The 15,193-nt window shown below is 38.6% G+C and overlaps 1 protein-coding gene and 1 non-coding gene across 4 annotated transcripts in view; one reads left to right on the top strand and one right to left on the bottom strand.

The window, feature by feature from the left end:
• Window positions 1–3,314: 3,314 nt before the first annotated feature.
• The window catches only part of LOC131663163 (uncharacterized), a 72,382-nt gene continuing 60,503 nt past the window's right edge, over window positions 3,315–15,193 (bottom strand). For all 3 annotated transcript variants that reach the window (XM_058933343.1, XM_058933345.1, XM_058933346.1), the window contains 13 exons: window positions 13,806–13,986; window positions 13,156–13,254; window positions 10,645–10,865; window positions 10,309–10,447; window positions 7,722–8,030; window positions 6,988–7,499; window positions 6,701–6,792; window positions 5,968–6,578; window positions 5,651–5,900; window positions 5,311–5,553; window positions 5,016–5,190; window positions 4,679–4,950; window positions 3,315–3,447 (listed from right to left, as the gene is read on the bottom strand). In XM_058933343.1, coding sequence (XP_058789326.1) covers window positions 4,683–4,950; window positions 5,016–5,190; window positions 5,311–5,553; window positions 5,651–5,900; window positions 5,968–6,578; window positions 6,701–6,792; window positions 6,988–7,499; window positions 7,722–8,030; window positions 10,309–10,447; window positions 10,645–10,865; window positions 13,156–13,254; window positions 13,806–13,986 — 3,100 coding nt within the window. In that variant the 3' untranslated portion in view covers window positions 3,315–3,447; window positions 4,679–4,682. The remainder of the gene's footprint in view (window positions 3,448–4,678; window positions 4,951–5,015; window positions 5,191–5,310; window positions 5,554–5,650; window positions 5,901–5,967; window positions 6,579–6,700; window positions 6,793–6,987; window positions 7,500–7,721; window positions 8,031–10,308; window positions 10,448–10,644; window positions 10,866–13,155; window positions 13,255–13,805; window positions 13,987–15,193) is intronic.
• On the top strand, window positions 13,472–13,543 carry Trnae-uuc (transfer RNA glutamic acid (anticodon UUC)). Its single transcript has one exon. It is a non-coding gene; the product is annotated as a tRNA-Glu (tRNA).

Below are 15,193 nucleotides of genomic sequence, written 5' to 3'. Positions count from 1 at the left end.
TAATTCATCAAAATTAATAAAATTCCATAAATGTTGCAATAGTTTTGCTCGTTTATACATTATATATATTTATATTTATATCTGCATGTTAAATATACTTTGAAATTGCACGTGTAAAGGAAGATACAAGTTACTTTGTGTTTATTCACTCAGTAGAAGCGTTACTCACGAATTTGAAATATGTGAGTAATAAGAATTGATAATATTGATGATCACTCGATATTACACATATGTATAATAACATTATCTAAGCTATCTGCCAGTAGCTACGTTTTTTCAATCATAATTACATTTACAACTGCAGACGAATATTTTGTACAATAAAGACTATTAATATTATTTATATGTATATCACCGTGGCTAAACCTGCCGCATTTCTCACCTCGAGCATACTGTAGCCGAGTTGAAATCGATTTAAAATCTTACAACAGAACAATAATTGCCAATAATTTGTTGCAGTTTGTGTCAGGCGGAAATAAGCAATTTACAAAATGAAAAATGAGGTAATCTTTTCTCAGTCGCTAATATTTTCATAATCTGGTGTACGTGCGTGGAGATCTCCCTTATACTGACGGGGAGTCGTGAGAAGCATGTCGATAAAAAAGCTACATAAGTTTTATACGGTGCAGTAAAACACAATGCTCGAGCTATTTTGTAGGGTCTCAGTTTGTGGAAGAAAGCTTCTGTTACCTGGTATGGATGTTAGAGCCTTGAGTTCTGGTGACTTCTGTCAAGAAAGAACGATCGGAATAAAAATTCAGGTCAACAGAAATCACATTATTGCAATAAAACATGTCGTGGTACCAACCTGAATGCAAATAATGGCAGCAGCCTCGGTGCGGCGCTCATTCTTGATATTTAATTCTTTAGGTTGTACTTCTTTTTTGACGTCAGCTTTTACGGGCGCTTTCCCCTCGAGCCTTGTCCTAATGCCGCCTATGAACGAAGAAAATGTCCCATCCTCTTCTTGCACTTCCTTGGCTTTATTTTTACTCTTTTTCGGCGGCGACGGTGGATTAATCAACGTGAACTCATTGTCGAACTGCACGCTCTTTTTTCTCTCGGATTTGGGACTCAAGCTCTTCATACACGATGGTATGGGACTCGGGCTGCCGTTTGGCGATAACGACACCTGAGAAAGCTTGGATGCAGCGAAACTTTTCGCTGATGACTTCTTGGCTCTTCTGGTCTCCTCGTTCATATCGGCGATTGCATTTATGGTGCTGCACTTGACCGCTGTCTTGTTGGGCTGCTGCCTACTCTTGTACATGCTATCCTTAAGCTTAGCTATGCTATTGATCTCGCTGTGGATCTCGTAGTACTTAATGTAGTTCTTAACGCTACCGGGAATAATCGCAATAGCCTCGCGCATTTGGTCCTTATTTACAGCTAGGGGCATCTTGACCTTATTGTCAGTATCAAAGCGCTCGGCTAATTGCGGAGCTTGTTTAACTATGGCACTCGTGTCTTTGTCAGCCGAAATCCGTTGCGTCGGCGCTTCCGCAGAGTCTGCTGCTCTAATCTCATGGGTATCCTCAGTCTTTGGCGCAGCTACTACCAGCGTCTTGTCCTCTTTATTTCGTTCTTCGACCGCGTCCGCTTGAACGCTTGCTACGGCCCCGTTTACCGGCCTCAACCTTATTGCTCCGAAGTTGGTCAACAGTTCGTTCAACACGTCGCTTTTCACTTCGCCCACGCTCTTATTGGTGCTGGGGCTCGCATTGATCCTGCTTGGGGCGCTGCTTGGTCGGCAGCCAGCATCCGTTGATTTGATTACGGAGCTACCGTCTGCCGGCGCCTTTACGACTTCCTCGCTCGATAACGTCGCACCTTGTTCCTCCTCCAGCTGCTCTTGCTCGTGCTTTGGATGAGCTGCTATGATTTCGCAATTCACGCCTTCTGCAAGCCTGGAGCTGGCATTCGGTGGATCATTATTGAGCATGTGTTCTAGAAAAGAATTCCGACGAACACTTTCAGGCACTGATTTCTCATCGAATGACGATACCTCAATTTTTGGCACTTCTTGCGGGACAACCTTTGTTAAGATTTCAGAAATTTCAGTCGGATCTTCTTGATGCTGCTTTGAAATTTCAGAAATTATTTCTGTACCATCGTTTATTTTTGCTGACGAGTCTTCACTTGTTTGTGACTTGATTTTCTCTTTGTCCAAATAAGCAGTCCAATCGTCTCCTTCGTTTGATAAATTATACAGAGATGAGTCGATAAAAAGCTGTCTTCTTTTGTTTACTTCATGCAATTCCTCGCTATCAATCGTATCGTCTCGGTACACATCAATTTCTTCATTTTCTAGAGCTACATTTGCTTCGATATTTTCATCTGATTCCTCGTCGTAATTCAGTAGTACGTCGCCTATGTATTTTGATACACTTATAACTTCCGCGTCTTCTTGTATCGTGTTAGTGTTAACTGCATTTAGACTCTCACAGCATACATTTTCATCTTCCAAAACCTCCGATTTATTTAGGATATCGAGTTCACTCACTGATATATTTTCCATATTTTCACTCGCCTCGAAATTCGGAATGTCGTCGTCAATAATTTCGGTCAATTGCACAGATGACTCTGCATATTGTTGAAGATGCTTATCGAGAAAATTTTTGTAACTCACGTAATCAAAGTCAGTGTCCGGGGTAGATGAGCTTGGAGATTGTATAGCAAATCGCACTTTTGAAGATCTCTCCGCGTATACGCTAATTTCCTCTTTTTCAGTCATTGAAAAGTACTGTTTATTAATGAGCAAATGCTTATTTGCTACGTTATTTCGATCGATATAATCGTCAAAAATGTGGTCTCCTTGAGACTCTTTCTCAAAATCTTCGACATCGCCGTCGTACGATTTGCTCCCATCGGTGAGAATATTTTTGAATGGCTGATCAGTGGTGGTGACGCGGAAATAAATTTCTTCTCTGTCGTTGTAAAACTCAACATTTTCCGTAAATGGAATGGCTTCTACTTCAGAATGTTCTTCGGACTTCTGTTCGTGTTTCAACGATCCTTCCATGACAGTTTGAAAGTCCTGGAATGTAAAGTACAGCGGTGGGTACTTGTTAGGCTCTGGTGACTTCTCAAATGGGGACGAGGATCGCGAACTGCGATCTGGTTTCTTTGGGGCTTTCTTGGATTTCCCCGTGCTGCTTTTCTGTAGCTCTTCTTCCACGGGCACATTTTCATCAAATTCCATAAGGCTGTTCTTTGACACTTCGCAACAGTCCAAGCTGTCAAAGTTGCTGGAAATTGCCAAGGAACAACTCTCATTGGGATTAGGCGAAGGTGTTTTCCGTGCGACTCTCGTTCTCTGGGGGACAGTAGGGGGAGGAAGCAGAGGCGCAGCTCGGTACTTGCGTTCGAGTATTGTCGGACGCTCGTTCGCGATGGATGGCCTCTTGCGACGACGTGGTGGTACTGGCGGCGGCAGCGACGACTCATCTGCATCACAAAAGTTAATTTTCTCAATCAACATTGTTCAACTCATTTTCGTTTCGTAAATTTAATGTTATATAGTTTATCCTCAATCGTTAAGTAAGCAAAATTATTCTAACTTTTTTGCATAATCAGTCACAGACTTGTTAAATTGTTCATGTATGTCAATGAAAAGAAGGTTATAAAATAAACGAAGTTTTTTCACTGGAAAAATGAAAAGACTGAACACAAGGCAAGCAAAAACACGCGGGTGAGCTCGGAGTTAGTAAGCAACTGTCCGAGAGGCACTATCGGAGATTCCTTATAAGTGCTATACGACCTCTTCACCCCTCTTTGTACTACAAATATTCAATATCGATTATAAACTTGAATAAATTTACATTGCGTAAGATACTACGCTTTTCATCAAACGTGTCAAAATGTGTATATCACTAAATTATACAGTTAATTTAATATTATGTTTATTCAGGCCTTGCGGTCCATATCTATGAATGATTGTTAATTATTTTAGCTTTTATTTGAAGGCTTTGGACAAAACTGCTCAGAAATATAATAATATTAAAACAATCTAATACCATTTGAAAATATTGTTTTCATTTGGATCTTTTTTTCTTAAAGGGATAACGCTGCAGTAGTGGTGTTATTCCGTAAACAATTTTTAAGGGTATTAATTTCTTACAAGGGTATTAATTTGATACCAAATTAAAATAATTTTAGAGTTTAATTGATCATGCAGCACAATGAAAAATTGTTGAAATGTCTACATATTTATTAAAAGTTATTTAATAACGATTTGGAAAATTGTGGTCACAATCGCGAAAAGCGTCAGTAAAATGGAGAGGCAGACAACGTTTTACCTCAGCCTAATAGGGGCTTCTCTAAACGGATAAAAACAATTTGATTAGCGATTGAAAGCGGTGGTGGTGGAGGTGGTGGTGGTCGTCGTCGTCGTTCTGTCCCTCTCCTTTCATTACTGTAGTAATGGAATTTGTTATAAAAGATACCTACATAGAATGATTTGACAATGTTAATAGATAGTCAATATCAAAGAATTTAATTTAATACAAAAGTTAACATATGAAAAGTAAATTTGTTTGCGAGCCAATTGTTATACTGATGTAAAGGTTTTCCATGGCTTTACCGAAAATCTGTACAATATCTATATCAATTTTGATTTTTTATGCTTACAGGTAGGAACTAACATTTTATTTTAATTTAATTCAGATTCTAAATTTACCTTTTTAAATAAATACTTGTTGTGTACTCGTTCGACTTATGTCAAGATCTTCCAAACTTAAAAACATACTAGCTGAATTAATTGCATTGTGCTCATCTGTGTCCATGACGTAAAGACTGTTAACATTGTGATTGCCCATTGCACTAGACGCTGCACTGCTATAAGCGCTCGACGTATTTTGAACAGAAGCAACGTCGATAGTTTTCTGGAGCCACTTGGAAGACATCATTGCGGAACTTTCTGTCTCCGAGGAAACGTTGAAGCGTATCGTCCTATCAAACCATTGTTCTTCATCTTATCGACAATTCAATGCAATTATAGATGTACGACTACTCACTGTAAATAATTATTTTCAATAGGTTCTTGGCTGTGATCATCGTCATTGTCGAGTAATGGTACCAATTGTGACAAAACAAGTTCCACAGTCTCAGACGAGCTTTGCAACATTTTTAACGCATCCTCGTATCGGAAATTTAACAAATTTTGCCCATTTATTGCTACTATTCTATCACCTAAAAATCAAGAGTAAAGAAATATGAGATTTCCATGAAAAAACTGAGGATAACATTTATTTCGACCTACTCTTGTAAAGATTCATCAGTAATGAAATTTACCGACTGTGACTCACTGACCTTTATTCACGTTCCCGGCCATATCGGCAGACCCTCCGACAGAAACTGCTTGCACGTATACTCCTCCGTCGTTACCCTCCATGACTTGTAGTCCAATGCTGCCTCCGTGACCTCGCTCTAATTTTATAGTACGTAATATTCTTTCTTCAGCGAAAGAAAGCTCATCCAGCCTTGCCATCAAAGAATTTGACATGGTATCGTCCGGTATTCGAAAGGTTTCCTCGTCCGTTCGAATATCCGCATCTATAGTTCATTCGATCATTTAGTCATAAATTTCCACACGAGTAAAGTATAACCAATGGCGTGGAGGAATTTTTCTGAAAATGTTGATGATACTTACTGAGCACGTATGCTTCGGGAATAGGAGATCCAGTCGGTTTCGGTGACGTCGTGCATATCGACGCTGAATCAGATTTGAGAGAGAGCAATTCGAGGTCGTCGGTAAGGCTGGGATTTCGCTGCACCATGCTACTACTGTAGGGCGCTCGGTGTCCCGTTTTCACGTCTGCGCGACGAGGCTTGGCGGGTATTTCGTTATTTTTTTTTAGCCGCGTGACACTGTAGTTCGACGGTATGCTCGTCGCTTTTACCTGAAACAGCAATGGAAAATGATGAACGGTTAGAAATTAATAACGTGCAATGGTTGCTGACACCAACCGTATTCAAAATCTTTTGAGCTTCACAGTCGCTCCACTGCTCCACGTACTCAGGCACTGTAAATTCGGATTTTTTGGGCAAGCCGGACTTATTGATTGCCACGTACAAATCCTCGGGGTTTGGAATTTTTTCGTTAAGCCGATCGATATCACTGGTAGATAAGGGCTTCGGAATGGTGTAGACGTATTCCTCCTTGTCGTCGGCATGAGGGATGCCGATGTTGGCATAGTTGTACAATCTAGCGTTCTCCGGACAGTCGAGCATTTGCAACGCGTTGGCGCTCGGCGACGTTAAGATCTTTCTGTTTATAATCAAAGCACGGTCCGCCTCGTCTTCGGTGTCGCGGGATTCGCCTTCGGGCTCGAGCCGCGCGTTAACTTGCGCATACAGCACGCTGCTACTTTCTTCGCTCGCTTGCTTTTCATCCACCGGATCCTTTAATGGGTTCTCGTTCTCTTTGTTCTGCTGCTCTTCCAGCAACGAAGCTTGCTGCTGTTGGACGGCCGGCTGTTTCTTCAGCGCGTCCGCTATGGAAATTTTTGTTTTGCTGCTCGCCGGTCGCATTTTCGACTGGGGCGAGTTCGGCTCGATGATCAAAGGTACCCCGAAGTCTATAAAAAAAACATCAGTTCCATTAGTGGACCTGGGCAGCGAGCGCCGAGAGTCAAACCTTTGGGCTCACTGTGAATTACATTAGCACGGCGCTGTCACGAGGCTATGCTTTTTTGCGTACCTTTTGCCAAACCTTGTAATGACGTGAGCTCCGAGCGAAGCTTTAGGAAAAACTGGTGATGCAATGACGTTAGTTTGAAGGCGTAGTAGCTTCTGAAATTGATGATTAATTGAATAAAACGAGAAATTTAACGACAAGTGTAATCGAAAGTGGCGCTGACATTTGATTGATGCGAGAGATGAAAATGAGCGCAAGGGTTATATTAAGCCGCGAGTCACAAAAAAATTAGTAGGTCAGAGTAAGCGAGCAGCGACGGGTTTAATCGATAAGCGAGTGGGTATACGTACTTTCGATGATCCATCCTAAGCTTGAACTTGCAGCGTTTGCCGGCGATTCTCGTATAGACTACTAAGCAGTTCTTGCCATAACTTAAAGTTTGAATGTCCTTCCAGAGGAATTTGGCGAGTTCCACTCTCTCGCGCAGCCTGGGGCCGCGCTCGAGTACTTTGAGGCCCTGCGAGTGAATGGCCAGCCAGACGTCGCTGTCGCTCTTCTTGAATTTGCTCGTTTTGCCGTTCGCACTTTTGTTGTTATTGCCGAGGCCGGTGTGGTTGCAGCAGGCATCCAGAGATTTTTTCAGTGACGACGCATATACGTCATCTCCGGCGTTTGATGGGCTCTTGGATAACATTATCTTCTGCTCGTCCGTGTAGGCACTTCTTTGGAAATTTTGCTCACGCGTTTCCGACCCGTTGAAATCGATTTTTCCGTAAATGGGATAGTCCGAGCACTTGTCGATATCGTAGATATTCTCGTCAACGTATTGCTCCTGTTGACGCTGCTGCTGTTGTTCCCCATCCTACAATTCAAACGTCAATGTGACTTGTTTCGTAGGAAATCGGCGTGGAACTCGTTGCGCAAGTCTTATAATTGGAATCTATTTATAGCGGTGAGTGGCACTGATTTATCGGGACAGTAAGGCGTTATTTCAGATTTAATTTTTACGAATTAGTCAATAGGACGTCAAGTGTGAATTTTAAAAAAGTGATATCACGTATGTGAGATTTATTGAAACCTTGACCTGCTGTTGGTTTTTATCTGCGAACTTTTTCATCCGGGCGACGATCTTGCCAAGTTCCTTGGCATCGACGGTAGCCACATAATAGTGCGCCCCGTAATCCGGCAGCGATTGCGCATGAGTGATGAACATCTCCTCGGCTTTGGTGGCATCGAGTCCCCGTCTCTCGCGGTGCGCCTGCTGTAGTCGTTTGCGTAGCGCCTCACCACTGTCCGGCAGATGTGGATGTCGGTACTGTTGCTCCTCCGAATTCAGGATCAGTGATTCCGGCACGTAGTGCTCCAGCAGAAAGTAATCACTGGCGCCGTGCTCCTGTAATCATGCCACGTTCAAGCTCTTTCTCTCTCCTTTCCTCGTTCTACTCCTAATGTTTGTCTAGCCAATCGAAGTCCTTTACTATACTTGTTAATTACGCGTTGGACAGTAAAATTTTTTATTATTTTATAATATTTTTTATCTTTAATCTCATTTCATATAAAGATCGTTTAATTCTTTTATTTGCCGTAAGACCGTATTATTTACATGTTTTTTCTATATTTTAAAACGCGATCGTACAAAAAATATTTTATTCGCCAATGAAAGTATTCGGTCAATTAAATATTGGATTAAAATTTTGTTTCCTAATTTGAATCAATTCAGACGTAAAATAAGAGCTTTTATAAAAATCACAGACGAATGTGAGAATATTTTAACAACTTCTAAAATATGAAAATATTATTCGGTATGATCTAATGGTTAGAGAGCCTGGCTTTCACCGAGGAGGCTGGGATTCGATTGCCGGTAGAGTGACGGCGCGACCACTTCGTTTTGCAGCTAATGCGCTTTTAGTTGGGATTTTTTTCTGCAATTTCGTGAATAACAAACTATGATTATTGAACGTAATCATAGAGATCGCATCTGTATGGCAGAGCCGATACGCGAGATCATGTCGCAAGAGGCTGCCGAGCAATAATACCTTTTGTTTTCAATGATAACATCGATAATGAACATCTGCAAGATAGCGGAAAGACTATCATATATACAAGTGGGATAGCGGCAACAGCACAAAGAAATCGAACAAATGTCCAAATGCTGCTCTGAAAGAACGTAAAGAAGGCAAACTACTCAAAAAATGTGTACTACATAAATCGTATTTTCAACTGCCAACTATCTAGACAGTATTCTCTTCGTAGTACTGAAACACCTTGTACCCCCTGATATTACTACTCACTATAAGATCATTTTTATCTATTGCATTAATCTCAAATATTTTTCCAAATCATGAAAATGCGCCAGAATCATAGATATTAAAAAAACTTCAAACTGCCCAATTAAGCAGCCAGCTCCCGTTCAGACAGTTCAATATCAGCCATTATGGCAAGGTTTATGAGCGCGCAATCAATTAAACCATAGTGCGCTACCCGAAAACAATACAGCCATTTTCGATGATTGTTTCAGCTTCAAGTAACAACACTACACCAATCATACAGTTCATAAAATTTTCGCGAACATTTATAGCCACTTGAACGAACGTGAGGTCGTTCACGCATGTCTAGTCGATCTTGAGAAAGCTCGTGATTCCGCCAACCTGCTATATATTCTCTTCATAGAGAAATACCCGCTGGATTTAATCCAATTTGTATGACATATAATACAGGGCTGCTCGTTTGATATTTGGAATGGAGAAATCGTCATGTCACTCATAATTGCTGTTTAAGGACTTATGCAAGGCAAAATTAACTCACCCATACTTTTTAATGTTCTCATTTGTAAAATTCCCAAAAACACCGCTCGCAATGAACAAGATAACACTACTGAATTGCACTAGTAGCTGACTCCAATTCAACCATAGTGCAAAGCAGACTCGAAAAATCACAAATGAAATAAATTTACAACATAAAATGTGGAACCGTAAACCAAACGGAGCTAAATGTGAGTCAATAGTGTTTAGAGCTCTTCAATCGCGTCAATTCAGATAAACGAGGGATTATTAAAAACTGGATTAAAATTATCGAAAATAGCTAACCTATTGCAGTTCTCCATTATGTTACAGTAAAATATCGCAAAGTCTATTTAAATAGACTTGTGTGTTTTAACGGTTATTTTAGAACACAGATTGAAAAAGTAAAAATTGTTTTTAGGGAAATTTCCACAATTTTCTTCAGTCGTACTTTATCCCAGAAAGTAAAATTCTTATGTTATTTACCCCTCCGACCAATTATCGCCTTCGCGCCTGATTCTCTCGAGGTTTTATATTTGTGTATCTAATAATAATCTTAAGTTACGCGAATTCTGTTCTAAACTTGCGATATTTTTTAATTGTTTTGTGAAAAGCAACCTCTTACATTTTCTATATAATTGGATTTAAGTCTTGTAATCTGTGTTCACTAATTATACATTGTTTTATGTAAATTCAAAATGAATGAATTCTTTCGAGTCCAGTAAATTTGGATAATCATGTTTCGTAATGATCAGGCATCTTCTCAGCATAGCACTCAATTCAATAGATAATCAGGCAGAATATTACAGTAATATTTCAAAATGTCATAATTTTATAAATGGATGTCAATTACAGTCGCTCTAATTTATGCTGGCAAATAAAGGTACTCACGTTTGCATTGTAGTTGCCAAACTCTGCTTGAAGAGCGAGACCGGTCAAGTTTATCAGCTGTGCCAAAGGACAGACCAACTGCTGCTCCAGTATGCAGCGGCGAATTTGCAGGTATAGCAAATGTTTCGATATCCAACTTCTGAATGAAAAAAGGTTTATCAGTGCAAAGTTGGTTATTTCTACTTGTTAATCAAATTGAATTTGTCGCTATTTCACGAAATATTTAACGCTCAAATGAAACAGAGTAGAGAAACTAATTAAGGTATACCCAAGTATCCATTAGATAAGAATTCAATTCTGTAAAACGACGGTATAAAGATGATATTAATTAATTACCTTAATCCTCGAAGAGATGGTAAGAAAAAGCGATGCCTTAAGTAGAGCATAAAACTCGTTGGAATTACCAGCACGCCTTTGCTCTTGTTACTATTTACCCAACCAGAGGGTGCAACTTTATTCAGCTTGGTATCGGGTGGTAATATCGCAAAGTCTCCAGCTAATAAAACCGCTAATCCCAATGTAAAATTTTCCTCGAGACCTTCTGTTTGGACTATTGTCTGAAATGGAAATGATTTTTAGATTTGAGTCAATCGGTTGTTTTACTAAAAATATCAATAAATTACAATAATAGTTAACAACAGTAATTTATTGACAATTAAATGTGTGAGCAAATTTATTAACTTGATCCTATTAGGTATAATTAACGGAAAAATTTAATTAACGAAAAACCTACGGAAATAATGCTTCGTAAGAGGCTCATCCGCTCTTTTCATGAAAAGTTTTATCATAATAAGTACTGCAGTGGTACGTCACAATACATATATATTTATATAAAATTTAAGATAACCAAATATTTTTCAACGCACTAGTTGCTTACATCATTCGATACGTGCGTAAGGAAAATAAGTAATTCGTGCTAAAGTGTAAATAAGAGAAATTACAATAACCCGATATGACAATAACCTACTAATATATATATTGTATCAGAGTGTAACTTTTGTGCTTGGAACGTGGATATTGCCTGCGCAGGCAGCTTGCATCGTTGTCGTTGGCTACCGCAAAAACACCATTCACTGCGTCCGTTCAGTTCAGGCGTCGTGTGCCTTGCATGGAAATTCATAGCGAAAGGTTGTGCTGTAAACTAGCGCAGAAATCGTCCGCGATACCGCTGTTATTGATGCTCGTTTGGGTTCGAAAGCGAGGATATGGTGGTAAAGCAGGGTCCAAACACAGAGAGAGAAAACTTTCGAGCCGGTGGTAACTCGCGGATTGGTCGGTGCTGTTCTTCCGCGCTCGAGTGCGGGTAATTTTACGCGAACTCGAGTGAATTAATAATTTATCCATTACAGCATATATAACAATATTTATTGATAAATAAATTTTGAATTTCGGTGCATAAGTAAAGAGAGTCATTGAAAATAAATTAAAATAAATTTAGCTATTTCAGTTATTAACGTTAACGATTGTTGTTTTATTTTTCAAAATCAATTTTATAACTAACTGCGAAATTTCTAGCTAATATACTTAAAATGTGAAAAAAACGTAAGTTATTTATAGGTTTCACGTATGACTCCGATGCGTAAAAACGCTTTTTTCCGAATAATCAGATATTGGATTCACTTTCTTCACATATCCGGAAAAAATGGTTACTTTGGAGTGCTCTGGCTTGCGAGCTACATATTATTATTTTTAAAACTACTTTCATAAGATCTCGATTAAGCCCACCCTTATACATTAACCAGTACATTTTTATTCAAAAGTTATCCAAGTTAGTTAAGTTTGCGAATAGTATCCAGGGAAGATGATAGATCATAACATACATAAAATACATTAGGTTATTGTTACATCGAGGATGAGTCAGACTATTTTATGGCGGTAAAATTTGAATTTTTTATGGAAGGAACCCAATAACTCAATAATTCACCATTCGTTAAGTTAATCTGACTGGTGGATTACTGGAATATTTTGAAAAAATTAAAAATTGAATGAGAATAGTATATTATTTGGAGATAAGTTAGGTTATGTTCATGTAATCTGGCTACTACATCCCCTTAAGTTTATTATTATAAAATGGATTTTAAACTGCTCATATTTATGAAATTATCAGTACTATGTAATAAATTTAAACAATGAGCAATAACGGCAGTGTAAATGTTTATTGGTCTGACGAAGTTTTACTTTAATAAATAAATGACTTTACATTTTAATAAAAGTATAGCCATTTCACTCTTAAGAGTTGAAGTATAACTAATTGATCTACTTCGGTAAATATTTTATCGGAATTCGAAAGAAAAGAAAAAGAAGAGTTATAGTAAGTTTTAATTTGCTAAAGCTCTTCACAAAAAAAAAGTTATCTGATAAATTGATTGGCTTATCTATCAGCTGCACACTTTGACCTACTGACTTGAAGATATTTCCATAGTTTGCGAAATGAATCACGCGAAGCTTTCGCGTACTCAACTATTCGGGCTTCGATCACGATCCTCTTTATCAGTCGCTCACATATTGTTGATAGACATAATCTACTTGGCCAGACGTTTGTTCGTGTATAGCTTCCACCTAAGCGTTCGCGCTCATTGTTTTATGTTACGTGCTACGTGCCACTTTTTGACATCATTTATTACAATTTTATCTGCGAATGTTAGAATTACCAACAAAAAGAAAATCCGACACTTAAGTATTAATTAAATGTTAACGTTGCATTAAGTTAAGTGCCGTAACACCTGTGGACCACGTTGTACAAAGTTTCAGCTCGTCTTGCTGCTTTGCGCACAGCTTGCAATTCATGCTTTTTCTCAAGTTTTCGTAAATTGAATTACGCCAGTGACGCAAATGACATTAACTTACTTGGAAGAGTTCTCCAGCGGTGACTTTCTGTAGGTCGCAGGTAACTTCTAGACGTTGTCCGTTCAAGTGAATCACAGTTAACCGCCCGATGTTGTTCATCTATAATATTTTTTTAATTTAAAATAAATTGAACAAATAATTATTATTACGTGACTTTTTTCGAATGTCAAAATAATATATGTATACAAATACTATTTCAAAGATATACAAATTGTGGCCGATGTATTTGTAAGTATTATTTTCAGTTATTTAAATTCAGCAGCTATGAAAGCTTTTCAGTAATAGATTTCATTGTAGATAATACTTGAAAACCATCTCCGGTATGGTCTAGTGGCTAGGATACCTGGCTTTCACCCAGGAGGCTCGGGTTCGATTCCCGGTACCGGAATTTTTTTGTTAAAGTTAACAAAAAATATAAGCTATAAATAATGAATTTTTAAGAAACTTTTGCGAATTGTTTTTGCTATCAGATTAATAGTAATCAGTAAAAATAAGTAAACTTCTTGTGAATGAATTTATAAAATTTAGTTTAATTGTCAAGCGATTATCTTCGAACATTGAGGAAACATTCATATAAAATTGATGTTGTCTTCGGCTATATCAAGCTTTTAAACAATAATCGTAAAGTAAAGAGCTTTTGTTGTAAGTACCTTGAAATCACCGACAGTCAATAACTTTGCTGGTTGATTAGCCCGAACGACAAATTCAGGTCCCACACATTGTGTTTTATTGAACGAGCGTGCTGGGCCATTTACAGCTCTGTAGAGACGTGATGGAGCTCTCTGAACTGCGCGACCTCTCCGCGCTCTAGGTCCATTTTTCAAGTCATTACTATAAATCAATTGATGCGTGATTTATACATGTAATTTACTTACATAACTAGTCAACATTTTCTACCAAAAATATTTTAATAATTCATAAACATAACTCGATATCTGCTATTTTATTTTATTTTGAACGAGCATGTATTGTAGTAAATGTAGACATATGTAATGTAAATTTATTTTCAAAACTTGGTAAAAATTATTACTCGCGTTTCCCACAGAGTTAAAAACTTTATGACAGAAACCAAGCTTGCAAAATAGTACTAATGACGTGTAACCAAACGAACAATAACTGAAATTGTTTGCCCAGCAGACCTGACCTTTTTTTCCATTGAGCAACTGTGAAAGACTGCTCATATTCCTGTAAATAGACTAATTTAGACGCTAATAAAACCTAGCCAACGCAGAGAGGCGTCGCAAGGAATATCATGCCGACACGTTAACAACCTGCCACGCCAAGTTTAATTAAACCTCCTCAACTCGCAGCGGCCTGCGAGCGCTTGTCTTTTTAAAAGTCTTGCTTTTGCCGTCGTCTTTTTTATGCTAAAATGTTGGGGTCCAGCTCTTAAAAAAACATTTTTTCTCAGGAGCCGCCACATGCAGACGTCACACACACACACACACACGCGCGTGCGCGCGCGCAGGGGGAAAATATTCCCCCTTTTCCCTTATTTTTGTCTGTTATTTGTAGAAGAAAAGTGATTCTATCTAATTTAATTTTATGGATGAAAGTGCCTCTTGCGCAAATTAGAACGGTTCCAAACTTGATGAGAAAAAAGTCAAATATTCCATGGACTGGCTCATGAACATTTCCAGCACTTTCGCAAAGTTGTATATCTGCCTTGAACTATTTAGAAATAATTAACTCGGACGCTGTTTGATAAAGTACTTGAAAAATTGTTCTACAAACTCGCTGCTTCGTTCTCTCTCATTGGAAGTTAACAAGTGTTTCGAATAACTTTGGTCATTTTTTTCATATGCCCGTTAATTGGCTTTTTTTCAAATCCAACACCATCTTATTGAGTTTAATAAATTTGAGCCGGTAGTAGAGATAGCCTCGATTCGCTCATCTGCGGATGGATGCTGGGAGTTAACATTTAAAATAAACCACAACCATACAGTCAAGAATTGCACAAGTGAAATAGAAGTTTACATAGATGGATGATACTCAATTAGCTTATGGAAACTATGAATGACGCAATGGCGCGCTGTCT

The sequence above is a fragment of the Phymastichus coffea genome, unplaced genomic scaffold, assembly GCF_024137745.1.
Source record: "Phymastichus coffea isolate CEN01 unplaced genomic scaffold, Cenicafe_Pcof_1.1 PCOF00031, whole genome shotgun sequence".
NCBI classification, from domain to species: Eukaryota; Metazoa; Arthropoda; class Insecta; order Hymenoptera; family Eulophidae; genus Phymastichus; species Phymastichus coffea.
Note: the sequence above shows the minus strand (reverse complement) of the source record. Positions and strands in the feature narration are given on the sequence as shown.